Source organism: Osmerus mordax, chromosome 10, assembly GCF_038355195.1.
Source record: "Osmerus mordax isolate fOsmMor3 chromosome 10, fOsmMor3.pri, whole genome shotgun sequence".
Lineage (NCBI taxonomy): Eukaryota > Metazoa > Chordata > Actinopteri > Osmeriformes > Osmeridae > Osmerus > Osmerus mordax.
Window position 1 is genome coordinate 12716026 of NC_090059.1, and position 27851 is coordinate 12743876.

The following is a 27851-nucleotide window of genomic DNA, read 5'->3' on the forward strand; positions in this document are numbered from 1 at the left end:
AACACAGCCATAATTCCCTATGCTTAGCTCCAAATTAGTCAATAATTCACACAATTATAGTTTTCAAGTTTTATTCATCTCTTGATTGAAGCTAGCAGAGATACTCAAAATCATCAAACGCATTATCCTATACCTTTGTCGCTGTCTCTCCGATTGCAATCACAGGTGTTCAAGAGGTTTGAAATTAGATTGGTGGTTGTGAATAAAGAGATAAGATAGGCGGTTGCCTTTAGCTGTCTGCCTGCAGCACATCTCGTGTTTGACTCTAGTTTTGTAGTGCTCTCTGGAGAACGTATTTATGACCAGGCACGGCTTAACAACCGTCTCAGGAGCACAGTGATTTGTGATTCTATCAGCAGCGGGATATCTTTCTCCATCTCCCGCCCTGACCCGAAAGTGACATAGAGCTGATTGCCTCCAGTGTACCTGCTTTAAATGGCAGTGAACAGCATTGTGACAGCACCCCCTCTCCTTTATAGTCAGCACAGCACAGCACACAAAACACAACCCATAAGGTCTGCCTGAGATGAGCAATAGAGCCGGCTATGGGTATTGAACGAATCCATGTAGGCTGCTTGCCGCGAAATATATCAAGCCTACAATAATTATATAGTCACATTATTATTAGTAAAAAAATTATAGAAAACCAAATACTTTTTTGTGTTAATGCCTATCCTTAACCTGTACTCTCTGGACAAAACAATTTATATTACAATATAAGGGTCTTAAATGTAATTTGTTAGTTTTTTTATTTCAACAGTGATGCCAATAGTAGTTTAAACATAATATAATAAAATAGTGTCTCTGTTTACACCACTGCAACATAGTTTTGTATATTACATTTGCGATGCACTGATATTTATCAGAATGACAATTAATATGGTATGTTATAGTATTTTTCTCCAAACTGCAGTCATCTTGAAATGAAAACATTTAGAGTGTCTCAAAAATGTTTTCATTTCCTATTACAGTGTTTTCTTCATAGCACTACTTGACAGGGAAAGTCAACGAAGAGGTTTGTGTCTGGCGGATGGAGAAGTCTGCTGCTGCGGTTTTCACGGTTGCATGCCTTGGGAAGCGGAGGGACACACATTGTACGATTGCAGTGATGTGCTCCTATGTTCGTTTTCCACTGAGCAAAAGGGTGACTATTTGCGGGTGGAGACTGCTAGAAATTTAAATCCCCCGGGTTGCGCTCGACACTTTGAAGACGAATTCTAGTCTTTTTTATTTCTTTCTGTAGTGGATTCTTTAGTTCAGTTACATGTAGTAAATGTCACCTCGATAGGGCGTCGGTGTTGAAGTTTTTGAGGGGGTTTTCACTCTCAGCGAATGGCCATGGCGGTGGAAGCGCGGCCAGAGCTGGTTGGGAAGCGGTTCCTGTGTGTCAGCGGAGAGGACCCGCTGAAGCTCGGGAATATCGGGCGCTGGGGATGGCGAGCCGGAGTCGTCCGCGCTGTCACCCACCGCGACAATGACAATCCTGAGCTAACGGTAAAATTACAATGATTCGTTTTTACACATTTTGTGGACACTGATATGCTGTGAATACAGAAATATGGCTAGAATCTCAACGGGAGCAAGTAATATTTAATCGTTTATCTTTACCTACTTGCATCAATAATGTACATGTGTGTTTTATTCGGCTACTGTAGTTGTGTAGTAATAAATACCGAGAGTAGATTATTGAGTGTGTAGATATTATTGACTCGCGAGCCATAGAACTCCCTTGCGAGTGAGCCTCTGCCTGTAGGGGGGTCGTTGGCTCGAGCAGACTTGTCAGCTCAGCAATGTCACTACACGAGCAAATGGGGTCTGTCGACTGGAATTCAATAAAACAGTAGTATGTCTTAAAAATATATATATAATATTTGCTGTAGACTCAATATCATTTGTTACCAATACTACTGTTCAAAATGCCAACACGACAGGACAAATGAATGGCATTAAACTGCTGAATAGTCAACGTGAGAGAGTTTGTTAATTTACAAAAGCAGCCTATTTAGTTTGATATAGTTGCCTTCACTAACAGCTGATTGACTAGCCTACAGTAAAGGATTTAAGATTAGAAAGCCTAATTATGTCACCCGGCCGCCACTCCTTTGTAGTAGCCGTATAATGCCAAGAGCATTACAACGTGTCACAGAGTTCGTACAGAATAATTCATACTGTTCCTATACTCAACCTTTAACAAATATTGTTCAGTTCCAAGTGTAGATAACTCCAATCGCTCCCTGTGCTCTACCAAATGTATTCAATAAAAAGTGCCAAACACGGTGGAACAAGGAATAAATAGTGTAATCATCACCATAGGCTACTTGGATTCAAGCTTGACTTGTGTGTAATAGGGTGAGACCGGAATTACAGTCTATAATGTGCCATCTATCTCATGTAGATAGAGGACTCATATGAAATCAGAGGTCCTCATGTCCTGTCACTCTGGCATTCTTTCACCTTCAGTGTTTAGAAGTGCAAACAGGCAGCAGATCCCACAGTGGGGCCAAAACTGCAGGCTTCATCTGTATTCTGATGAATGGAGATCAGCCTGGTCTGGCCGGGCCCTGCCATTGTCCTCCTACAGTCAGTGTGTACTGTAATGCTGCTGGTTCGTTTGTTGTCAGTCATTCGGCCTGGGGGTCACCAACTGTAGGGGTGATGCTAGTGCTAAGGCCTAATCAGCAGAAACTGAGCATGAGGAGAATGTTCCACCACAACAAGGTGAATGGCCCCGGCCAGGCCTGCTGCTGCTCCTGCACAGTCCAGGAATCTGTAAACTATGTGCGCGTGTGTGCTCGTGTTTGTGTGTGTGTGTGTGTCAGGCAGAGAATAGCACCACGGTCCAGAGTACAAGTCAAAGGAAAAATAACTATGCATGAGACAAAGCCTTTTTTTCAATTCAATGTGAATCTTTAGGATTGCAATACTACACTTTTACCATACTGCTCTGTGCCTATGTAATTTAGATATAGATGGCAATAGTGTAAATATTAGGCTAGCCTGCCACATTGAAATACACGTATGCAATACATTCTACTTGACTGCCTCTTTACAGTGTTTCAGTGGTAGTGTTGTGTTTAGTAGGGAACCTGAAGGTGTAATGTGATCCTGTGGGTCTGTGATCCGGTGGGTCTGTCTCCAGCACCCCTCCCCCACTGCACCACAACATAAGGCAGCCATGTCTGAGGTCTGCTAGAACATTAGCCTACTGTCTGAGCTGATCACAGGGAGGAAGACAGGGAGGCAGGGGGTCATGACAGGAGGTTGGACTCTGTTCTGCTGATGACTCCCTGCCATTCATATTTACGGTAACACTAGGTTATTTGAGGTGGTCTTAATAACTGTGCCAGTTGATCATCCGATAGTCACTATCTGACTCATGCAAATCAGCCTACTAACCAAATACTTTTTTTCAATAGTGAAACACAAACACATTAATCCTTTCCATTGAATGAGATCTATAATGTTGCAACATAGCCTAGATTTATCTGTGTACTTGACCAATTAGCCGTGCTGTCCATGATCTCTTCTCAGTTCTCTTGAGGTGTGACTCACTGGAAAGGTCTTTGATATTCCAAAGACTGAGAGAGATGCTGGGAGAAAAGGGGAGAGAGGGAAGGTTGTGGAGATGTAGGTTGTTGGGTTTGAGAGATAAAGGGAGATATTGCATTCTAGAGAGAGACCAAGAGAGAGCAGTAGCTCTGAACTCTCTCATTAGAGCGAGCTGTGGCGGCCCCTGTGAGCCTTGGCCAGCCTGACTGACAGCAGCGAGAGTGTGGGTCTTTCACCAATGGCTGGACAGCATCCCATAGCAACAGCGGCTTAGCCACGTGAATGACAGTTCTTCTGAGTTCACTTGCTCCAACATTTTAACTGCTTCATCTCCACAGTACTGGATCAGCAGCTCATAGCCAGCCACCAGCATTGTGGAAACACCTACTATGGGCACTGTGCATTAGACATGAATATGGAGTCTGCCATTTTCATTGCACATTGCTTCATTCTGTAGTTGGACCTGTTAGCAAATGTTTTAATTATTTAGCTTAATCAGCAGTCTTTGAAAAATAGTTTTTAGTTTGTTCCTTGTTTTGTTATGTGCAGGTCAAACAGCAAATGGTCAGTCTGCAATAAAAGACCCAGCCCCCTGGCCTTGTCCACTGGCCTATTAGCCCCCAGGCCCATTAGCCCCCAGACATCCAATGTTCCAGCCTCAAACCCTACAGCCCCCCAAACCCCCGGCTCTTCAGCCAGTCCTCCCCAGCCCAATGCTTTTGTACCGATTCCGACCGTGCTTTGGTTGAATAGGGCCTAGCTAAGTAAAACCAGATGGCCAAAGTTTAGACTGAACCGTATATTCCTTTTTTCACTGCATACTTTCACAAATCAAATAAATGGACTGTTACTCTGAAGGGCTCCACTCAAAATGTTTTGGCAGCAATATGAAAACCATTTTTTTTTTTTTGCTTAGTCGTTTTTCTCTGAGGTGGCAGAGGTGGTATTTGACGAGCCCTGCTGGAATGCTGTTGCTCTAATTAAACCGGGCCCAAACAAGTCACCTCTTGTTACCCTATAAAGGTACTTTAGGTTTGTTTGTGTTGTCAGATTGGCTACTTCTGCTTGATGACAGTGTGTGTGTGTGTAACGGTAAGTAGATCTGCATGACAGTAGTGAAGATAAGTGTAACATCATCCACTGGGAAGCAGATATATGGAAAGGATCATTCAAACATATTTTAGCAGACACTCTGGATAAGAGTGTCTGCTAAAATGACTAAATGTAATATTTTATTATGACTTTCAGACATTTACTCATCCATCCTAGTAGGAAATACTGCAATAGCTCATCTTCCTTAAGTCAGGTTTGTGAAATAGTAGCAAGAAACCGATGTGTCAACCAGACTTCATCCTGTTGCCTGTATGTGTGTGTTTGTGTGTGTGTGTGTGTGTGTGTGTAGGCCTGTGTGTGTATGTCTGTGTGTGTGTTGGACTACATTGTTTCCCTGGCACATCTGGATAACAAATGAGAGTAAAGGACTTGTTTTGTCTCCTCTAGCTTGTTGTTAGGTTCTCTAGCAGTTTGGCAGGATCTGAAAGAGACTCTAGTACGCCCGCGTTTATTTAGTTTTGTTGTGCCTGAGGCGAAAGATGGCAACACCCACAAGCAGAGAGGGAGGGAAAGAGAGAGAGGCGCAGTGTGACACACCTTGAAAGAGGAGATTGACGGAAGGGCTTTTGATGCCTTGGAGCTCAAACTGGTTTTTACACTCTGAAAGTGGTGTGCACACACACACACCTTTCATTGAGGTGTGGTACAAATGTGGCATGTGGCATAATGACCCTTGCTTGGAGGGAAAAACCACAGACGTGCTTTATGTACATGAAGTGCTTCCCTATGGACGAGCTTGAGAGAATGGATGCATATTGGCATACTTTTGTTGAATTCTGCAATGTCATCACAGTGTGGTCCAGGCCGTAGTGCACTGAGACATGCTGCATTTGTGTATCTACTTTGCATGGGAACTGAACCAAATCCATCTGTAGTGACAAAATATATGTCCTCATCTATTCAAATTCAGCGGACAGTATTCCAGATGTGTGTGTGTGTGTGTGTCAGTGGTTGTGTGTATAAATATGCAGTTTAGGGATTACAGTGGGGGTTGCCTGCCTGTCTTCTCATGTGATCCGCCTGCATCTGTCCTGTGAGGATTACCAGTTGATGCATGGAGTACAAAGTACGTGTTGACACAGCAGCAGCAGCAGCCCTTCGACAGGAGATCGAGGCCACTGGGCTTACTAAGGTTGCCTTCCTAACAGGAACCTACAATGTCTGTCATTCACGCTACTTTTTACAATTATTAGCCTGCTGTAAATGTTGCTTGTGGGGGGGGGGGGGGGGGCGTGTACTGCCCCGTGCTGTGCAGCGCGGGGGGGGCGACTTCACTGAACTGTTCTGTACTGTTACACCAGTGTCTGTCCTGAATTAAGGGCAAGGTTCCTTTTCTTTTTCCTCTGTGTCTGTTTCTCTCTGTGTGTGTGTGTGTGTTGAGAAACAGTATTCTTTGTTTGGAACTTCTGATGGAACTGGGAGGGTTGTGAGTGTGTTCTATGGGTTTCATTGATTGGTTCCATACAGTGGAAATTTGACCTTTAGCAGATGTTTGAGTGTGAGCCAGAGCCCAGCGTGATCCACTCTGCAGACAGTTTTCTCCTTGTTATGTCCAAGGAGGGGGAAGAGAGAGATGAAGGCAGACAGGATAAGGAAGAGGCATTCAGAGAGAGAGAGACTATGAGAGGGGGAGGGGGGTCAGGATGAGAGAGAAAGAGAGGTTGAGGGAGAGAAAGAAGGAGGAAGAGTGGTGGTAACAAAGATGAGAGAGAGAGAGAGAGAGAGAGAGAGAGAGAGAGAGAGAGGAAAAGACACACATGAGGTTAAAGCGAATCACTGACGTTTCCAAGTAAGCGTATGCACCACTTGATCATGTTACAGTGTATTCGAGCGCTGCCCACTCACCATATGAAAAGCAGTGTGGTTGTTCCTTCTCCGTACTGTCTGTGGAAGCAGTAGGTTCTACTCTGCCTCGCGCCCCGCCACCAACAAAGACAATTGGAAGAGCTTGTCTGGTAGACAAGGTCTCATGAGTTAATATGATCCTATCCAGCATTTGGACGGGCTCGGTTATATCTCACTTTGTGTTCAATGGAGAATATCTGAAGGTCGGTTCTGGAGGTTAGAGTCAGTGCTTTCCAGTAAGGCTGCGTCAGAGAGGGACCAGGCCTCCCTCTAACACTACGTTGCACCAGCCTGTAGTATTTAACACCTTCTAGGCAGATTTATCATGAAGGCTGGGGCCTGTTTTTAAAAAGCTGGACAGGTTGGGTGGTAGGACATCAGCATTATGGAACTGGTGGTAGTCTCCCTCCTCTGTGCTACATTCCCATGTGTTCCAGAAGCCAAGACGAATCATTCTTTTGAACCTGATCTGAGAGTCAGACACTACAATATCATCTGAAAACTGGACAAATGAACTGATCTATATAAACAAACCCATCTGTGTTTTTATTGGTAAAATACAGCAAGTTTAGAATGGAATAATTTGATGTTGTAACAGTGAGCTGATGTTTGAACTGGACATTTACTGGAAGAGGAAACAGCTACTGCTGTGCAGGAAGTGCCCCGGGGCCAGCTCAGTGTGGCATGGCCTGGGAGAACATCGAAAAGAAGCAGAGGCAAGGAGAGAGCTGGAGAGTAGAGAGGTGGAGGAGAGGAGATGAGATATGTTGAGGATAGGATATGTAAGAGTTGTGTGGGAGGAGAGATGTTGGGAATAAGAGATGAGAAAGTTGGGGGTCTGGAGCAGAGGAGGGGAGGTTGAGATGGAGGAGCAGAGAGGCCATTTCTGCTGGGCCAGTTTGACATTCTGAAAGAGCCGCTTAACTCATCTGGGGCCATGTTTGTGTTAGCCCCAGCCAGTCCTCTCTCCTTCCACCTCCTTCCTCCAGGCCAGGCTGGGGCCACAGCGCTCTCCTGGGGGATGGAACAGTGAGGCCCCGGGCTGGTCCTGGTTCTGGGGGATGTCAGGGAGAGAGACGGGGGTCTAGCAGTGTGGGCGACACAGTGTACAGACCTATCGTTGTTTCTGCTGTCACTATGGCCCCTCCTGATACAGTGATCTGCTGGGAGATGGATTCCTGTTCTCTTTACTATCACCTCTACTTTTAACTCTGCTACTACCACTTAAGCTGTTGAGGACAAACGCTGAAGAAGAAAAAGCCTTGGGCTACTTAAATGCAGGCTGAGGCAAAGATACATTTCAAGAGCTTCTCTATTCTTGAATTAGTTACCTTTTGATTGAATGAAATTGAATTGCCTCCACCCTGGTACAGTATGTCCGATCGTCCAGCGCCCAGGCGCTAGCTTCTGGTGTGTGCTGCTGGGTAGGCCTGCGCTGGAGCCTGGGACAGTGGGTTTGCACTTCTCTCCATGGCCCCCCCACTTCTCCTGCATGCGTGGGAGAGAGGTGCCTCCCTGGCCTGCTAGTAATTTAGGGCCTCTGCAGTGAGCAAGGAGCCCTGCTGGGGTTCACACAGGGCGCGGGGAGGGGGTCAGCCTGCCAAACAGCCCGCCAGACAGCCTCCCCTCCCCTGCTACGCTCTCCTCTGCTCTGCTCTGCTGCAGTCTCACAGGCTGGCTGTAGCTCACCAACGCTCCCTAGGGCCTCCTCTTCCTCCTCTCCACCCACTCTCTTCCCACCTCTCATTTAGCTAGCTGCTTCCCCCCTGGATAGCTGGCTGAAGGATGTTTTCCTCTCTACTCTCTCTCTCTCTCTCTCTCTCTCTCTCTCTCTCTCTCTCTCTCTCTCTCTCTCTCTCTCTCTCTCTCTCTCTCTCTCTCTCTCTCACACACACTCACACACATGCATACTCTGTCTTTCTCACAACACTCTCTCTCTCTCTCTCTCTCTCTCTCTCTCTTTCTCCTCCCCTCTTACCTTGCCCCATCCTCCTCCTCCTTCCTCCTCCTCCAACATGACCCCGGGGTCTCCAGCTTGAGCTTCCTGTGTTTCCCTCCCTCCTCCGGTTTAGCTCCACCCTGCTTCTGTTCCCTGAGGTCCTCCTGTCCTGTCCTGTGTTGTTTTAACTCGTTCTTTTTAACCAAGATATTGGTGAATGAATGCAAGGAAATCCCTGTTACACTGCTTCTAAAGTCCCTTTTATTTTCACATCTAAGATTAACTGCAGATTGTTCATGACTACGTCCTTACTAAAATGCATTTTATGCAGTGAACCAGAATACAAGAGCATTGCTAATGGCTCTAAAAGTTCTCTCCCACAGTTTTCTAGGGCCTTTTCCATGTTGATTGCTCGCTGCTAAGTTCATTTGTGCGTTATATAACGGTGCTGTGCTGTGCTGTGCAGGCAGGCAGGCGGGAGTGTAGCTATGTGAACCCAGGAAACATGCAATCTGAAACCCTCGGAATTCTAGCCGGCGTGCTGGAGCAGGAGGAACAGACACGTGAGGGGCTGACCTCAGACTATCCTCGTTTTAGAAGAGAGGAGAGGAGGAGGGGGGAGAGGAGAGTAGGAGAGGAGGGGTGTGTGTGAGTGAGTGTACGTGTGTGTGTGTGTTGGGACGTTACGGCTAGTTTAAATCAATCATAACAGTACATTTGACAAGAATATGACTGCTCACATTTTCATGGGGTCTAAAAAAAGGATTTAGTTCTAAATGTATCTTTCCACCCCATGTCCCTAAACTACCTCTTGAAATACAAATCGATGATCAGGGTTCAGACAGAGCAAAGTTCAAATCTGTGTTTGTGTCAACAGCCTAGTGGAGATAGGTCAAAATGACTCTAATTGTTTACCATGAAATGCTGTTGTTTTTCCCCAGACCAGATGACAAACATGCTTCAGTCTCTAGGTGGGATCTCCTTATGTCACTTAATCAGCCTTTTGTTTGTCTGTGTGTGAGGTGGAAATGAAGTTTCCATCCTGAATGAGAGCAGTTGTTTGTGTTTGCTGTAATTTGGCCTTGAGCCCTCAGAAAGGGAGCGAGGAGGGGAGAAAGAGAGGGGGAGAGAAAGGTAGGGAACGATTGAGGTCTGGCTTCCATTAAAAGGCTGAAGAATCATGCAGTGTTTCTCCCCTGGCATTCCAACATGGGGATCTGAGTGGCTTTCAGATGGTCTTGTCAACTCTCCGATGGCTTGTTTATAGATTAACATGTCTGCATGTGTGTGTGTGTGTGTTTGTGTGTGTGTGTGTGTGTCTGTTTATTTAGGGTGTGCCATTGACAGCTTTCAAACTGACAGTTTACTTCCAATAAAATCTAGGTATGTTGTGTATGCCTCAGGGGTTACAGCAGGTCAGTAGCCCTGACTTGGCAAAATGGCGACATGCCTGTTTAGGTGAACCATCAACAGATGAGTTTGTTTATTTCTCCTTCAGAGGCACTCTCTGCCCTGCCTCTCCTACTTCTCTGACATCTGCAGGGAAAAGTTGCATATGACAGAAATACCACAGATCCCACAGTTTTAATGAATGTGTTGAGTTGGCACAGCAAACAGGAGCTGGAACAGGAATAGAATCTTCTCATAGTTGAGGAAGGCAGGTCCTGAGGTCTGTACTGCTAATTAAACTGCAGTTCAGCATCCAGACTGGGCCTAATTGATTAACAGATATAAGTATGCTCAAAAACACAGTTTTGGCCAGATTAGGCCACGGATCCTGTGAAGGTGTAGGCTACATGGAAGCCTTGTTAGTTGAAGTGTTGGCCTTGAGGTCTGTGTAGTGGACTCTGCTGGACAGAGCAGAGACTAAGGCAACAAGTAATAATGCTGAATTATGAAGGCTGTTTTTCATGATGTCAGACACCGGCCTTGGTGTGAACAAAGATACTTAATATTGTATGTGTTTGTTTCTGTAAACCCCTGAGTTTTGTCCCATGTCTATGTTTGGGTTTTCTCCTGTGAATGTGCATTTGGTGCTTCTGAAATGTAATTTCCCAGAAACACCTAGGCCTGCCTAAAACAACCCCACATGCAGCCCGAGTGGCTCGTCCTATCCTCTCAACAGGCCCAGGATAACCATCTATCTGACAACAGTCCTCTCCCCTGACCACACTCCTCCAACACTAGAACCCTTCTACACTGTCCAGAAAAGAGAGACCAGACACAGGAGAGAGAGGTTTTACAGGAGATTTACGTGATAAGTCCAGGCGGCCTTTACTCTTTACAGCTGAAAGACATTAAGTCCTCTCAGCAACAGGACGAGCAACAACAAAAAAACACAAAGAGGGAGAGAAGAGATTGGAGGAGAGGGGGTGGGGGAAGGGCCGGCTCCAGCAGAGCTCCTCAGTGAGAGGTCACTGTGTGCCATGTCATGGTGTCAGCCGCTCTGGGATAGGCCATAGCATTAAATATGACTGGGGAGGAGCCACTTCTAATCTGAGTAGAGAGGGGGGGGGGGGAGACGTGCATGAATGACTGGACACCCGCGCATTTAAGATTAGAGTTGTCTTCTTTCCAGTAGATTGCGTTGGATGTGTCTGTGTCATAGATGTTTTGCATGACCTATTGATGGTGGGATGCGACAGTTGGTGACTGATCCTGAGCTGTAATACAGCCTCTCTAGTGTTTCACTGTTGGCTCTCATTTCTGTGTTCACTACTTTCCCAGACTTCCTGTTTTGAATGTTGCACAGTGCGAGATTGGAAGCATCGACCTCTGGGAATAGTAGTAGTAGTTAATTTATCTTCTGGGGGGTGGGGTTAGGAAAGAGGCAGAGAGAGAGAGAGAGAGATACAGAGAGAGAGATTAAGAGAGATGAGTGCACATGTGGCACTAATGCACAGTTAAATGGCTGTGCTATTTAGATGTGCCATTGGACAGATGGCTGCTAGCAATCTAACAACCCTAACCCTCTCTGTATCTGCTTTTTCTCTCTCGGTCTTTGTTTCTCTCCCTTCTCTCTCTCTCTCTCTCTCTCTCTCTCTCTCTCTCTCTCTCTCTCTCTCTCTCTCTCTCTCTCTCTCTCTCTCTCTCTCTCTCTCTCTCGCTCTCCTTCCTGGCACTGTGTTCCAGCCTGCCTGGTTAGATAACTGTTTGAATGGGCAATTGCACAGGAATGTGGCTGACCTGCTTCTAGCTTTGTGTCATTCAAGGTCTGTACTCCCAGTCTCTACCGCCTTCTCTAACTCTGTCTTCAGAGACTGGCTGTTGGTGACTCAACCAGAAGAATGGCATTCCTCGATTGCCTATTATTATAGCTAGAGTTAATATTTGTCAGCTTGTAAGTGTGACCCTTAATGTGAGGTGCACTGACAGAGTTATTCTTCTAATCAGGAGCACAGACACAGGGACTGTAATGTCCCTGTGATGTGTGTGATTTCAACACCTTGGAGAATTCTACAGCCTAATCCAATTTGCTCAGTAAAAAAGGGGATTCTGTGTGTGTGCGCAGCCTGCTTACCTGTGTGTGTATGTGTGTGTTCTGATAGAACTGACAGTCAGTCTGTGAGGCTAATAGCATTACAGTGCAGCTAGGAGCCTAAAATCGTATGCCTAAAATATGTCGCTGCTGTTTGGCTCTCTCCTCCCCTCTCTCCTCCTCCCCCGTGTGTCTCTCTCTCTCACTCTCTCTTTCTGGTGTCACAGAGCTGCCTTACTCGCACTCTGGCTGTGTCTGTCACTTATTGATAGCTGGACTGTATGTCAGTGAATTAGAGAGCAGCTCTGCACCGCATGTAGACTGCTCCTATTCTGGGACACAATACAGCTTAACTCTTTGTTGTTGTACCTCTTCATGTTCTTTATGCTATTCCATACCATTCTCTGCTGATCTCTGCTACTATACTCTTCTAGGCTGTGCTGTCCTGATGAGCCCTCTTTGTAGTCGGACCATTACAGTAGTCTTCCTAAGGGGGATAGGAGTGCAGTGCAGTGAAGCAGTCAGCTGAGCTGAAATATGACCTTGTCTCTCATAGAGCTGTGAATAATTGATCACAGGCTGTAAAGATAGGCTGTGCACTGACACACACACACACACACACACACACACACACAGACACACACACACACACACACACACAAGAAACACACTCACTTCAAAAGCCTGAATGGTGGGAAGACTTATTTCATAATCCCTAAACTTAACAATATGAGACCTAGTGGTTTTTCATATGTTCGGGAATCGCCTTGATTAATCAGTCAGATGCTGTTGTTTTTTTGGAGATATGCACATCTGTCAAACATCTTGTCCAGTGTTTGAGTTCACTTCCTAATGTTCTGTGTGTGTTTCCAGTCCAAGCTCATAGCTGTGGTTGCGCAAGTCTTGGCTTTACAGAGAAGGGCTGAAAGCTCTTGATACACAAGCCAAGCAGCCCAGGCAGAGACTAGCCCAGCCCAGGCAGAGACCAGCCTAGCCTAGGCAGAGACTAGCCCAGCCCAGGCAGAGACTAGCCCAGCCCAGGCAGAGACTAGCCCAGCCCAGCCTAGGCAGAGACTAGCCTATCCCAGGCAGACTAGCCCAGCCCAGCCTAGGCAGAGACTAGCCTATCCCAGGCAGAGACTAGACTGCTGAAGGGAACATCATCATGCAGAGCTTGTGCAACAAGAGCAGGGCTTCATGAGACACAAGTGAGAGGTAGAGGGAGATACAGAGAGGGGGAGAGACTCTCATTTTACTGCATAGAAGGAGGAGGAGAAAGCAGCAAAATGGTTTATTATACATGCTTCATTGAACGGTGCTGTGTAGTGTGAATGTGAACTAGATGTAAGTTGGAATTAGGCCTACAGTCTTTTTTTGCTAGAATGAAACCTGTGCTAGAAGTCTTGTGCTGGTGTGTGTGTGTGTGGTGGAGGAGCGGAAGGGCATAACCTTAGAACTACACAACTTCTCCAAACATCTGAAGAGGTGAAGCAGGATGGCGGGAATTCAGATGGATTACACTGGACCCAGCAGGGGAGCGGAGAGGGGTGGTGGGACTTGAGGTTAATGACAACAGTTAGAGTGGTCAGAACTTGACATGAGGATGAAGTACACTGTGTGACCCTTATCTGTATCACAGGGTACATCTGGATTCACAGAACATGACCAGCATCCAGGCCTACACTGTCCTGACACGCTTCCAGCCTGTCTAGGTCTCCACCCCTGTCTGGGTGTGTCTAGACTGCTCTCTCCCCTCACAGAGATTCCCAGTCGCCACCCTGGGAGACTGGGCATCTCCCAGTCTCTCTGCACCGCCCCTAGGCCAAGTGCTCCCGCCAGCATGGCCGGGCTCTGGGTACGGTGGCGTGACGTGGATCGGTGTGGCGTGCTCCGAGCCCCACTAACCCAGAGCAGGCGGAGCGGCCCGGCTCAGAACATGTGGGTTCTGGGGAACAGAGGAGCTCATTGTTCCTCCTCTAAAGCCCTGTGTGTGGAACATTTTTTACCCTCTCACTGCACTGTCAACCCCCATCCCCTCTAAGTCTCTCGCTCTTTCACTTTTCCCCTCCATCCCTCTCTCTGTTTTGAGGCAGAGTCACATGAGTAAATAGAAAGCCTAGTCCTATTACAGTTTTCACATGGCGGCTTGGCTCTGGAGAGTAAAGGCTGCTCATGTGATTAGCCTACACATTCTCCTCCAGAGTGTGAACTCAGAATCAGACCTACATCACCTATACTGGTCCTGTTTGAAGCAGTCAGGCAGTTTATTGAAGTTTATTTGCCATTTGTAACAAGTACAGGTTTATTGGATTTATGTGTTCCTGCTCCTCTTGACAATCCCTAGTGGCCTATCTAAACCTATAATACATAATGTAAACCTATAAAAATACTGTAAGTCCTAACACGAGGTACAATATTTTACGGCAATATGTCTGATAAAGTAAGAGGTCAAGGTGAGTTGAGAGGTTGCGTTCGGGGTTTGTATGTGCGTGGGGGAAACAGTCCCCCACAGTCGTCTTTGTCTTCCATGAATTCCCCTCCCTGTTTCCTGCCCTGTTTCATTCATCTGCTGTGTGTGTGTTGCTTGTGAACACACGAGTCATGGGGGCTGACATCCAGCCCTCTCTCCTCAGTTCAGAAAGGCTGGAGATACGACAGCCTCTGCCCCCACCCCCTGCTGGCACCCTGGTGAATCCTGATTGGTTAATAACTGTAATCAGACAGGAAGTCTGGCGGTGATAAGAGTGGGTCATTTCCCCCCTTGTCTCTTTACTGCTGCTAATGGGGCATTTTCACTAGCCTGCAGTCTTTATAGTAACTGTGTGTGGCTGTGTTTTTATGTGTCTTCTAATGTTGAAGTGCGTGTGTGTGTTACTGAGTATTCAGATGTGTTGGATGAGTACACCACCTGACTCACCTTTGTGTAGGATGAGCGCTCTGCCCTCGGTTCCTCCATTCTACTTTATGACCAGGACACCCCACTTTAGAACAGGTGTAGTTAGAACTCTCGTCACTGCATTACGCAACCTCATTTGTCTTGCCAATTCTTGCTGTCAGGCTGTAATAGGCCATGTGTATTGTTTGGCTAGAATGTTTTGATTGTTGGGATGTAAACTATGATGGAACTACACTCAGCCAGAGGATAAACAACTGTGTTCAAGGGAGGACGTCTGTTTACATAGTTGGCCAAGATTTGATGACACAAACTACAACAATCTATCGTCTTCCTCTTGAGTTGACTTTGATCTCAGGACACCAAAATAAGAAATACCACCTCCAGACTGGGAATGTGAGTCTGTCAGGTAGTGAGACAGCCAGACACAAGAGAGACAGCTGGACAGGGAGACAGGTAAACAGGAATTCAGTCAGTCAGGCAAGCAGGAGAGAAACAGGAGGGATTTTCCCATGCTACGGTGGCTGCCCTAGATTTCACCAAGCGATTGTCTAGATGCAGCGAGCTATTATTAGCACGTTATTGTCATGAGAGGGAAAGAGAGGGAGGAAAGCTGTTATTAAAGGAATTGGTCTCCCCTCTCGTTCTCTTTAATCCTGCCCAAAGTGGAGATGAAGACATTGAAGCCTTGTGTGCTGCAAATGAACTCCTCAAGTGTCTACTCAAGAACACACTCCCTTTTTCATAGATGAAAATCTGGATGAGTTAAATGTGTTAGAGGAGTGTATAAATGTCGGGAGAGATACATGTGGTTATTCCTGGAAACAAGCACCTTCACGTGGATGTTTTCTTTCCCCTTCATCTGGGAGTGTCTTCTGGATCACCTTCCTCTCCCAGTTCAGTGTTGACAAGTATCGGACCTGGAACCTGAAATCTGTCCCAAATCATCCTCCCTGGGTGTCTATGCCTTGATCCAGTGTGTGTGTGTGTGTCTTCCTGTTTTGTGGTGTGTGTGTGTGTGTGTGTGTGTGAGGCAGTCTACTCTAGAGAGATGTGATTACATGGGAAGAGGCTCTAATTTGCTCCTCTACTCAACTGGAGAGCTGCTACAGAAACAGCCAGTTATTTTGGGAACTGCTGCACCCCCCCATCCCCCCCCCCCCCCCCTCTCCCGAGCCTACACATCCTCGGCGTCTCCCACAGGGGAAGAAAGCTGGGACATATCAGCCTGCTTATGGCTGTTTACTCTGCTCTCTGCTCTCCCTCTCTCGCACACATTCTTTCTTCTCTTCTGCATTTCTCCCGTTCCTTCTGCCTTTTCCTCTCTCTGCCCCCTGTTCCCTCCATCATTGCAACGCAAGAGTGTTCTTGTGTGCCTGTGTTTATGTGTGTGTGTGTGTGTGAGTGTGTGTGCAGTCATGGTGTTGTGGCTGACGAGGCTGACCTTGATTGGTAGTAGATGGTTCTTGAAGCTGTCGTAGCCAATTACTTCAGCCCGCTGCTCTCTTTCCTCTTCATATTACTGTCGTCTCACTGAGCTTTACAACAAGCCCAGCCATGGGGACATGGTTCCCTCCCCACCTCTCCTTTCATTTCCCTCTTTTCTCCCTCTGCCCTCCTTCCCTCGATCATCCTTGAACAGAAACAGATATAAGCCTAAAGACTCCAGTTCAATACAATACTGTACAGTACAGCCTCAGTTGACCCAAGTCAGTTTGTTCAAGATGACATCAAGACGTGTCACTGTATGTCCCAGAACCCTACTTGACGTGTGTCATGTGATGCCTGAGTGCTAGGTTCATTACTGGCCTGTTAATGCTGACCGGAGCCAGCCTCCACTCTGCCACCCCCTCAGGGCCTTCTAACGAGGGCTGATGATTGAGCTGGTTTCCAGTGACCCCTGTCTTTGTTTTCTCCAGTCCCGGCTGTAGTCAGCTGGGCAAACACATGATGTCAGAGGACACACGTGGCAGGCCAGGGACCACCTCTGGGCTGGAGGACCGGAGGGGCACAGGGTCGGGGGGGGGGGGGGGGGGGGGGTATGTGTGTGTGGGTGTGAGTGTGTTAGCTCCAGCAGTGATGATGATAGTCAGCTGGCCAAAATGGTATGGATCTGTGGGATTGGCTTTAATAAGTTGGTATGGATTTCAAGGGAGAAATGCCCAGAGGATTTGATGTTTATCTGAAGAGTACTTGGTGGTCATGGTTACAACCCCCGGGCATTCTGTTAAGTCGCCTGTCTTCCTGACAAGTGTCATTGAGCGGGTTAGAGCAGGTTAGGCCAGGGTCAGACCAGCCCTGATATAGCTCATACTATGTAGTGTGGGCAGAGGGAGAGATGTCAAGTGTAATAGCAAGCAATAGCCTTGCAATGCAGTGTTTTGTGCGTGCACACATGTGCATGTCGGATGTATCACAAGGGCTTATATTAAGATATTATATGTATCTGTAGCTGTAGTGGTTATGTTACTAGGCAGGTCCGACTGAGAAACAAACAGGCAAACTTCGAAGGCAGACAGACAGGCTGTAAGGCAGACAGGCTTTAATGCAGACAGACAGGTTGTAAGGCAGACAGACAGGTTGTAAGGCAGACAGACAGGTTGTAATGCAGACAGACAGGCTGTAAGGCAGACAGGCTGTAATGCAGACAGACAGGCTGTAAGGCAGACAGACAGGCTGTAAGGCAGACAGACAGGTTGTAATGCAGACAGACAGGCTGTAAGGCAGACAGGCTGTAATGCAGACAGACAGGCTGTAAGGCAGACAGGCTGTAATGCAGACAGACAGGCTGTAAGGCAGACAGACAGGCTGTAAGGTAGACAGACAGGCTCTAAGGCAGACAGACAGGCTGTAAGGTAGACAGACAGGCTCTAAGGCAGACAGACAGGCTGTAAGGTAGACAGACAGGCTCTAAGGCAGACAGACAGGCTGTAAGGTAGACAGACAGGCTGTAAGGCAGACAGACAGGCTGTAAGGCAGACAGACAGGCTGTAAGGTAGACAGACAGGCTGTAAGGCAGACAGACAGGCTGTAAGGCAGACAGACAGGCTGTAAGGCAGACAGAGCAACAGGAGTGGTGGGCTGTTAAAGCTCATCTGTACTCTCTCTGTCAGCTAAGCTGAGACAAACATGTTGTTATTTCTTACACTGCCAGGCACGGAGGTGTCTGAATGTGCGTCAATTGTCTTTCTCTTTGTCCCTCCCTTTTACTGGTATCCCTACCTCTCTCTATCTCTCTCACCCTCTCTCTCGCTCCCCTGTCTGTTTTTCTCTTTGTCTCCCTCTCTCTCTCTCTCTCTCTCTCTCTCTCTCTCTCTCTCTCTCTCTCTCTCTCTTTGTCTCTCTCTTTGTCTCTCTCTCTCTCCTCTCTGCAGTCAGTAGCAGTGTGAGAGCATCGTTCTCTGAATCTCAAATAGATCTTCCATTCCCACATTGTGCTTCATGCAGAGAAACACTTCAGACAATAGAGTATCTAGTAGTCTTTCCCTCCCCAGCAGAAAGGACACCATAGAGACCACAGGTTTAGCATGGCCAAGAAAAAAACATCACATCCACAGATTGAGCAATTTCATTTCCTTACCCAGATCAGGGCTATTTGAATCCAGTGCATGATGAGATTGCTCGCTTCTTCGCTCCCGCGTAATTGCGAGGCGGAGTGCAGCCTGCCAGCCAGCCAGTAAGAGAGCCAGCCAGCCAACCAGCCAGGCAACCAGTCAGTCAGGCAAGCAGCTACCCAGCAACTCAGAAACAAGCTCTATATTTCCTCTGGGGTGATTCACTGGCTGGTGATTTGTATTCCGTTCATGAAAGCTGCTAGAGACCTGCGTCTGCTTGGCGCCTAGTAACCAGGTTTCCAGCATGGTAACCACTCAGTAAAGATGGCCGAGGTGGTCGGGGGCCAGTGGGCAAATAATTATAATATGGCACGGTGGAAACACTCTCCCAACATCTTACATTTATTTATTTAATATCAATGTGAAACCATATAATACAAACAGTGTTTAATATTGTATTGTATTGTATAATATTTGTATTCAGAAAATGTGGTTTCTACCACTGGGCTGAACCTTTGTAGCACCTATACCAGACTGTTACAATAACAAGCTCCTTGATTTGACAGAGTGGAGCTTGGGGGGGGCTCTAACAAAGGGTTGGGAGGACATGAATTGAGTTCCTCGATCACATTGATTGTTTTCCATGGTGACAAAGGTGTATGTGTGTGTGCCCTGATTGTCTCCCACGGTCTCTTTGTATGCGGAGGCTGAGGGCGTCTCTGCAGGCACATCTTGCGTTGCGTGTGTGTGTGAGAGAAGGTGTGTGTGTGTGTGTGTGTGTGTGAGAGGAAAAGTCAGCTAATTGGTGCGCCTCTTCGCCTGGCGAGGAGAAGAGCCGTGCCTTTTGGGAACGACATGGCTCCAGAGGTTGAACTAAAAAGTATTTAATTGGATCCGCAAGATTCACTCTCTCTATCTCTCTGCGCTCTCTTTATCTGTCTGTCTCTCCCTGGTTTCTGCTCTCTCTCCCTCTCTTTCTCCCCTCGCTTCTTGTCTTTGTTGCTTACATTTATATTTACTCAATTAGCAGACACTCCAGAGCGACTTACAGTAAGTACAGGGACATTCCCCCGAGGCAAGTAGGGTGAAGTGCCTTGCCCAAGGACACAACGTCAGTTGGCACGGCCGGGAATCGAACTGGCAACCTTCGGATTACTAGCCCGATTCCCTCACCGCTCAGCCACCTGACTTGTTGCTTCCCTCTGTTCTCTTATGTTGGCTTCAGTCCATATCCATTACCTCCAGCCTCTCGTTCATGAGGCAAAAACAGTAGTCTGAATGTGTGAACCAGGTATTTAGGTGACTGTGTTAGTGTTGTGACTGGTATTTAATCAAAGATGCCCTCAGGCAAAGTATTTAATTTAGCGAGATAAAATTACATGTGGTTCTGAAATGAGAATCAGAGAAATTCTCCATAATAACTGTCTGTGTACCTGTGGGTGTGTGCGTATCTGGGGGCGGGGCGGTTATTCCATCCCAATAACCAATGAGTTGTGAGTGTATGAACAGAGTGACTGACTCTTCAGCGTGTGCTAAGTAGCCATGTTGAAGGACTCGGATGCACAGCCTATGGCTCGATGGTTAATCTATGTCATATTTCAGCAGGGGTGGCTGTCTATTTATGAAATATCCCGTTGACATGTTTCTTTAACAGCAAAGCGGCGAGCCTCTTTAGCACAGAGGAGGATGTATTCCAATCCTGTTACCGTGGAGATATCCATTTAATGCGGTCATCACTGGTGACATTAATTGCTGCCCGCTTCCAGAGTTTTAATCACTTTTGGAGACACTCTCGGTCTCTCACGTGTCTCTCTGTCGCTTTCTACTGTCTCTCTCCTTTCTCTGTCATGTCGCTTTATTTATCTGTTCTTTTATGTGCTGGAGGGTAGGTGCTATCTGTCTGAGGCTCCATATCAGCATTAATTAGAGCCCTAATGGCAGTCAGAGGGATGAGAAACCCATTAGAAAGGCTGCAACAGGACAGTCATGCCAGATCCACAGCCCCACATGTTCCTTTGAAATGCCAATGGAACATTTAAAAGCAGTGGCAACACCACTTGAGATGAGAAACAAATATTTAGTTCATATTTTCTCTGTCTGCTAAAGCTACTAATGTAAGTCAGGGGCAAAGGAACTCTCTATCAGGGGCAGAGGAGCACTCTATCAGGCTGATTGAAGAAATCTACATTTAGAGTCGCTGAGCAGGATGCTTCCCAACTGCTGTTGTTTCCTTCTCTCTCCCCCGCACACACACACACACACACACACACCGTGTCAACAGTCATCTTATCTGCCCAGCACAGGTGCTGTTGTGCTGTCCTTTCTCTATACTGCCCACCTAAAACACACAATCTCTCTCTCTCCTCTCTCTCTCTCTCTCTCTCTCTCTCTCTCTCTCTCTCTCTCTCTCTCTCTCTCTCTCTCGCGCGCGCTCTCTCTCTCTCTCTCTCTCTCTCTCTCTCTCTCTCTCTCTCTCTCTCTCTCTCTTTCTCTTTTTCTCTCTCCAGCCCACCCTGTATCCTAGTGGTGTCCTGTGTTTGTCTCCATGTCCTGACAGTCTCTCAGCTGTTCCTACCCCTGTCTAACCGGGGGAGGAATCTCTCACTCAGCAGATGGACCCGGAGTCTTTGTTCAGCCAACGGTTTGACAATAAAGATTACATGGTTTCGAATGAGATAGCCTAATCCAATCAAAGGCAGGTTAAATACCGGGGGAGGTTATCTTTCTCTGTTTGAAACATCAATGTTGAGCTGCGTCAATGGTACATGCCACTGGTTTTGGCTGTCTTTAAAAGCTCTTCATGCAGAAGTGTACAAGTGGGGGGGGGGGGGGGGTGCTAGCTGTGATTGTCCCTACATTGCCTACTTTCAGATTCGTAGGCTGCAGTGTGCATGCATTCTTTTGCCTTTGCATGCATGCATTCGTGTGAGTGTGAGTATATTTTGTAAAGGCCTTTGTGTGTGTGTATATATCTATGTGTGTGTGTGTGTGTGTTTGCATGTGTGTGTGTTTACCAGGCCCATCCATTGGAATCCCCGTGCCCTGTGTGTTCGTCTGCTCCGGGGCTGTGAGGAGTGCAGTGCGAGGATAAAGGAGCTCTTTTAGTCCGCTAGCCTAGATGTTTGCAGTTCAGTCAAGCCCAATAAATCAGATTAGGTCTGGGCATGAGGACTAGGCTTAGCTACAGCTACTGCAGCCGGGCCCAGAGCGGGAGGGAGGGAGGGAAACAACTTGTATTCATGAGTTGGAGAACATTACAGGCCTACTGTCTACCTGGAAGGAGACGGGAGGAGAGGCAGGCAGGGGGAGGGAGAGAGAGAGAGAGAGGCTAGGGTGACGGGGAGGTTGGTGACATCGACCTATACGGCGGTGTCTGGTGTGATCAGTGTTGAGCTCGTCTCGGCCGCTGTATCCTGATGGCTTTGGTGAGGGGGTGGGGGGTGAGGGGGAGGAAGAGGATTGTTTGGAAATCCCCCTGGCTGGCCGAGGGCTCCAGAGAGAAGGCGAGTGAGTTTAGAGCATGAAGCCGTTGGGTCTCCAGCTAGACTTTCCTGTCCTCCCCCCCTCCTCTTCCTCTATCTCGCTCCCTTGGATGGTTTCTCTCTTCTATGCCCTGATTCTTCATTTCCTTTCCCCTCTCTCCGCCCTCTCCCTCCCTCTCTCAGTGGTCAACATGTGAGTCACATTAGAGGGGGGTGGAGGGGTGGGACGAGGAGCTGCTTGCATAAGAGAGAAGGAAAGAAAGAGCAAGAACGGAGAGAGAGTGAGGGAAAAAAAGAGAGGAGAGCGTACTAGAGAGTTTCTGAGGAGAGGAGAGCGAGAGAGGACAGGAAATGCCATGTAGGAAACAGAGCCGGCCCGGTCTGAGCACTCACACCTGGTTTGTGATAGCAATCTCCCAGCCCATAAATACCAGCGGGGGAGAGGAGGAGGAGGAGGAGGAGGAGGAGGAGAGGACAGGGAGAAGAGGAGACATAAGAAGGAGGAGGAAAACGGAAGGAGTCCTAGAGCTGCATAGGATTGTAGAACTGACCAAAATCAGTGTTCACAAGAAAGATGATGTCCGTATTTGAATATTAAAGCACTTCATTTCTTGATCCAGGCTGGTAAACAGTCATCAGCATTCACTGTGCGTCGCTAACGGATTTCTGCGGAAGAACTCGTTGACCCAGTGAAACACAAACAGGAGAGCTTGGAGAACTAGCACAGCCCAGGCCTAGGCTCACTGGGTTCCACACAGCACTACACTGTGCTACTACAAGGCCATGTTATTGAAGAAGACTTGGTTCTCTCCAGCTGTCTTGAGCAGGAGAGCTGCCATGCTCCTCCAGTTCCTCTGTCCTGGCTGATCCTATCAGCCCCCGCAGGGTAAACAAACACGCTGCGTTGCATCATGTTGTTGTTGTCGTTTCGGTCAGGTTTCTGGCTGGAATGGGGAAGCCCGCTCCTCCAAGCCACTCATCTGAGACGCGTGGAGAGTACACATCCTGTTTGTCACGCTGCAGCGCGGGACCTTTATTATTGCTGTCGTAGAGCGACCGCCAACTAGTGTGTCCTGCTCCTGTCTCTTTGCATTTGGCCTTTGTGTCAGTGTGTGAGTTGCCCTGTAAATGTCATTTGGTGTGGTTGTGTGTGTGTGTGTGCACATGTGCAAGTCTGTGTCTGAAGGGGATCCATGTCTCAGAGGAGGGAGTGTTAGTTGACAGCGTGTGGCCCTTGGAGCCCTGTCAGGGTCCAGCTGAGCTCAGCAGTTGTTCTGAAGGTATTGTAGGTGTGTGTGTGTGTGTAGGGCTGTGGACCTGAAGCAGGTGTGTCTGAGTATGTGTGTGTGTGTGTGTGTGTGTGCAGAGTTGCTGTGACAGGCTGTAGCAGTGTGTGTGTGTGTGTGTGTGTGTGTGTGTGTGTGTGTGGAGTTGCTGTGACAGGCTGTAGCAGTGTGTGTGTGTGTGTGTGTGGAGTTGCTGTGACAGGCTGTAGCAGTGTGTGTGTGTGTGTGTGTGTGTGTGTGTGTGTGTGTGTGGAGTTGCTGTGACAGGCTGTAGCAGTGTGTGTGTGTGTGTGTGTGTGTGTGGAGTTGCTGTGACAGGCTGTAGCAGTGTGTTTGTGTGTGTGTGTGTGTGTGTGTGTGGAGTTGCTGTGACAGGCTGTAGCAGTGTGTGTGTGTGTGTGTGGAGTTGCTGTGACAGGCTGTAGCTGTGTGTGTGTGTGTGTGTGTGTGTGTGTGTGTGTGTGTGTGTGTGTGGAGTTGCTGTGACAGGCTGTAGCAGTGAGTAGCAGTGAGTGGTCGGGTCTTGCCTATCTGCTTAGAGGAGGGAGGAGGGGTCTGCCTCCAACAGAGCCAGGCTAAACAAAGATATTGTTTAATCCCTATCAGGAGATCACACACACACACATGTTGACAGGTCCTCATTAGTTCCGTCTGCCTCTCTGTGTTTTCTCCTCTGATTTTCTTCATGGTTTGTTCTGTTGTGGTTGTTTCTTTTTGTTTGTTCAGTTTGTTCTGTTGTGGTCGCCCTCCTCAGAAGGGCTGAGAGACCGTGGAGAGTCTGTGTGTCAGGCAGCGAGGGGTGGATGGCAGGAGAATAGTCTAACGTACAAGTCAAATCTGTTTAAATCTATCACCCAATAACATGCACCATGAATGTGCACGGTGTTTGTTTGATAGGAAATGCAGAGCAGAGATCTAACCGAGTGTCTCTCTCTCTCTCTCTTTCTCGCTCCCTCTTCCTCTTTTTCTTTCTCACCTCTGGTCTTCCATTAGAAAGAATCAGTGGTTCATGAAATCAGGTCATATATTTCTACCAGCGCTGCTGCGGCGTTCTCTACTGGCGTAGCCGCTTGTGCTACGACCACGTACATTAGAGCGCTATGCTGCTGGCCACAGCGCCTACGGATGCTCATTATCCTGTAAGGCCCTGTGTAGACACCATCATCCAGCCTATTTGTTCTGCTAGCGCTCTGGAATAGATTGGACAGAATGGAGAAGGTGACTGAAGGAAATTGGGCGGCGGGGTCATTTGCTAGCCTGTGTGTGTGTGTGTGTGTATGTGTGAGAGAGAGCGAGCGAGAGGGAGAGGGGAACGGAGGCTGCAGACTGACAGATGTGATGGATTCCTGACAGAGAAGGGGAAACGGGGACACAGGGAAGGAGAGAGAGAGGGAAGAAAAGAGGTATTGATAGCGATAGAGAGAGGTGGAGGTAGAGGGAGTGGGAGGGGAGGGAAGAGAGGTACAGAGGTAAAGCAATTGAAGAGTGACTATACTGAATGTTCTAGTTTTTCTTCCAGCCTCCCCATCCAATGTTTTCACATTGAAGTCGCTCTTACAGGATGACAGTAACACTGTAACCCCATCAGTCTATCACAAGGTCCCTGTCTCAGACTGGAAGTCCTACAGATGTTTACTGGCACAACTGTAGTACACACACACACACACAAACCATCTGAAAGGCAGATTTCGCTGCTGTGCAATTTTAGGGGGAAGCTGTATGTGTCTGTGTTGTTCTGCTCTCTGATTGGACTGTTGCGGCCTCTGCCCAGCCAGTCAGGGAGCAGTCCCGCTGCTTTTAGTGACAGGCAGATTTTACATGGCGACAAACCTCTGAACACGACAACGGGGAAGCTGGATATTGCTCTCCTCCCGATTGGCCTACCTGCGCTTGTCTCAGGATGATTTTCCCATCCGTTTTGAACTGTCAATGCTTTAATGCAATACCTTTATTCCAGAGATAACAAAGGGTTGTCAGACGCTGTTATTCTTCCTCCATTCTTGTTCTCCCAGCATCACACAGCCGTCTTGCTCCTCCTTTGTTCCTTATACCACTGGTGAGGTGTTGTCTCGTTGCTGTGAGGTGGAGGGATACAGGGCTGTGAGGTGGAGGGATACAGGACTGTGAGGTGGAGGGATACAGGGCTGTGAGGTGGAGGGATACAGGGCTGTGAGGTGGAGGGATACAGGGCTGTGAGGTGGAGGGATACAGGGCTGTGAGGTGGAGGGATACAGGGCTGTGAGGTGGAGGGATACAGGGCTGTGAGGTGGAGGGATACAGGGCTGTGAGGTTAGTATTCAACTCCAGACTCCTCTAGGTCTCACAAATCCACAGAGAACTGTGACAACAGCAGATCATTATGGTTCATCAATGTTGGCTCTCTTCTTCTACACCTGCTCTCACAGTGCGCACCATTCATGTTTGTTCAAATGTGTGTGCATATGCTTTAAGTGTGTGTGTGTGTGTGTGTGTGTGTGACAGCACTAAAGCGCTGTTCTACCAGCGTGTGACCAAACATCATCATGCCACCTTCTGCTGTCTTCTGAGGATGTTATTACTGTCTCGAATAGACTAAGAGTGTGTGTGTGTGTCACTGGTTGCCATAGCAACAGAACCACCAGACTGTGCATTTCATATTTTTGTAGATTTTTAGCTGCACTACATTGCACATCTATCTTCTCTCTACCCATGCTGACTACACTGCTCTGAATAGGCTAGTGGATGTGTGTGTTATGACTGCCTAGCCAAGACGAGGGGACTGTGATTGTAACGCTTTCATAATTCACTTCAAAGAGAGAGAGAGACCTTTTCTGAGGGAGAGAGGGAGCAAAGGAGAGATTGTTTTTCAGAGTCGTCAAAGGCCTTGAGTTTGTTCTGTGTCTCTTATGCAACAGACTAGGGTTTCTCTCTCTCCCTCTCTCTCTCTCTCTCTCTCTCTCTCTCTCTCTCTCTCTCTCTCTCTCTCTCTCTCTCTCTTACTCCCTCTCTTTGTCTTTCTCTCTCTCTCTCCAACTGTGATTTCAAGGACTTCTTCCTTTAGAGGAGTCCAACACACACAGTCACACATCCACTAACACCGGCTAATAGACAGGCCTATTCATTCTACCGCCATTGTAGTAGTCTTATATAATCTCACCATGCCAAGGTTGGAACCAGACACCCCATGCTCCCACCCTGCAGTGGTCAGGACGCCTGCTGCACAGCTGCTATGGTAGTCCCTCACCTCCACAACATTCTCCTGTCGGACCCCTCCCTTGTCCCCACAGAACCAGATCATGTTTGAAGTTTGAGCTGGTTGAGGCAGCACTGCTTGACTAGCAGCAGCGTCTGTGGAGTTTCCTCTGGTCTCTCCTGTGCAGCTCTCCCGCCCAGACTAGGCCCCCAACACCCTCCTCCCCTCTCCTCTCTCTCTCCTGTTCTCCTCATCCTTTGTTCCTGCGTTTATGGTCCTGGCTATAAGGATGAGCATGTTTAAACCCTCACTATCTAGCACCCCCCTACACACACACACCCTGCATGAACAGATGTGTGCCGCCCACTGATAAGAATCCATGCTGAATGGAGACGGGGAGTGACAGATCAAGTAGTGCCTGTCTGGCCTGTTACACCGTCTGCCAGTCTGGTTCAAGTTTGACTTGTCTGACTCCAAGTTCCTGACAGGGCTGGTTAGAACAGAGGCAGACCTAGGGGTTTGTCTGTCGTGTTCGGGGCTGGTTAAGGCAGAGGCAGACCTAGGGGTTTGTCTGTCGTGTTCAGGGCTGGTTAAGGCAGAGGCAGACCTAGGGGTTTGTCTGTCGTGTTCAGGGGCTGGTTAGAACAGAGGCAGACCTAGGGGTTTGTCTGTCGTGTTCAGGGCTGGTTAAGGCAGAGGCAGACCTAGGGGTTTGTCTGTCGTGTTCAGGGCTGGTTAAGGCTGTGAGGACGTTCCTAGCTGGACTGGATGTCTGGTCTAGATGAGGGCGTGTGGACTTGGCCCACTGTTGATCAGTCAGGCTCTGCAGGTGTTGTTGTTCTCGTTGCTAATGATCAGCTGGACACATCTTCACTCACACAGCTGGGTTGTGTCTGTGTCTCCCTAGCTCGCTCTCTCTCTCTCTCTCTCTCTCTCTCTCTCTCTCTCTCTCTCTCTCTCTCTCTCTCTCTCTCTCTCTCTCATGCATGCACACAAACACACGCACACCAATCAAATACTTCAAGAGAAACAAGACTGTAGGAGTGAGGTGTTTTTGGCCAGTTGTCAGTATGAGTGTCCTCGGTGCAGTTGTCCCTGGCAGGACTACTGGGAGGGCAGGGGGTGGGGACGTGGGGCAGGTTAGGATACCACAGTTGAATAACGCAGGGGGAGATAGGGGCAGATATAATCACCCTCTCTCTGTGCAGTGTCTCTCTCACAATGTATCAGTTGTTCTCCATCTTTAGCACTCTGTCTTGCTTCTTCTATATTTTTCTCATTCACTCTCACATTGTCATGTCGTTTGACAATTACAAACCATTCAGAATAAGTCGGGCTGATGAAATGAGACAGGAAGGCTGTTTGCGTGCTAGTGTTTGGAATGGTGTGTGTGTGTGTGTTTGAAACTGTGTATGTGTGTGAGAGAGAGCCACAGTGTCTAACCAGGAGTGACCTATTTTCCCTCTCCTCTGTGGTTGATGAGGACTGTGTAATTACAGGCCCTGCCTAGCAGTAAGCAGAGACACCAGAAGATGTTTTC

General features: G+C 47.9%; 1 protein-coding gene across 2 annotated transcripts in view; it reads left to right on the forward strand.

Moving 5' to 3' along the window:
* Nucleotides 1-1160: 1160 nt before the first annotated feature.
* The window catches only part of jmjd1cb (jumonji domain containing 1Cb), an 81900-nt gene continuing 55209 nt past the window's right edge, over nt 1161-27851 (forward strand). For both annotated transcript variants that reach the window (XM_067244283.1, XM_067244284.1), the window contains exon 1: nt 1161-1494. In XM_067244283.1, the coding sequence (XP_067100384.1) occupies nt 1333-1494 (162 nt within the window). In that variant the 5' untranslated portion in view covers nt 1161-1332. The remainder of the gene's footprint in view (nt 1495-27851) is intronic.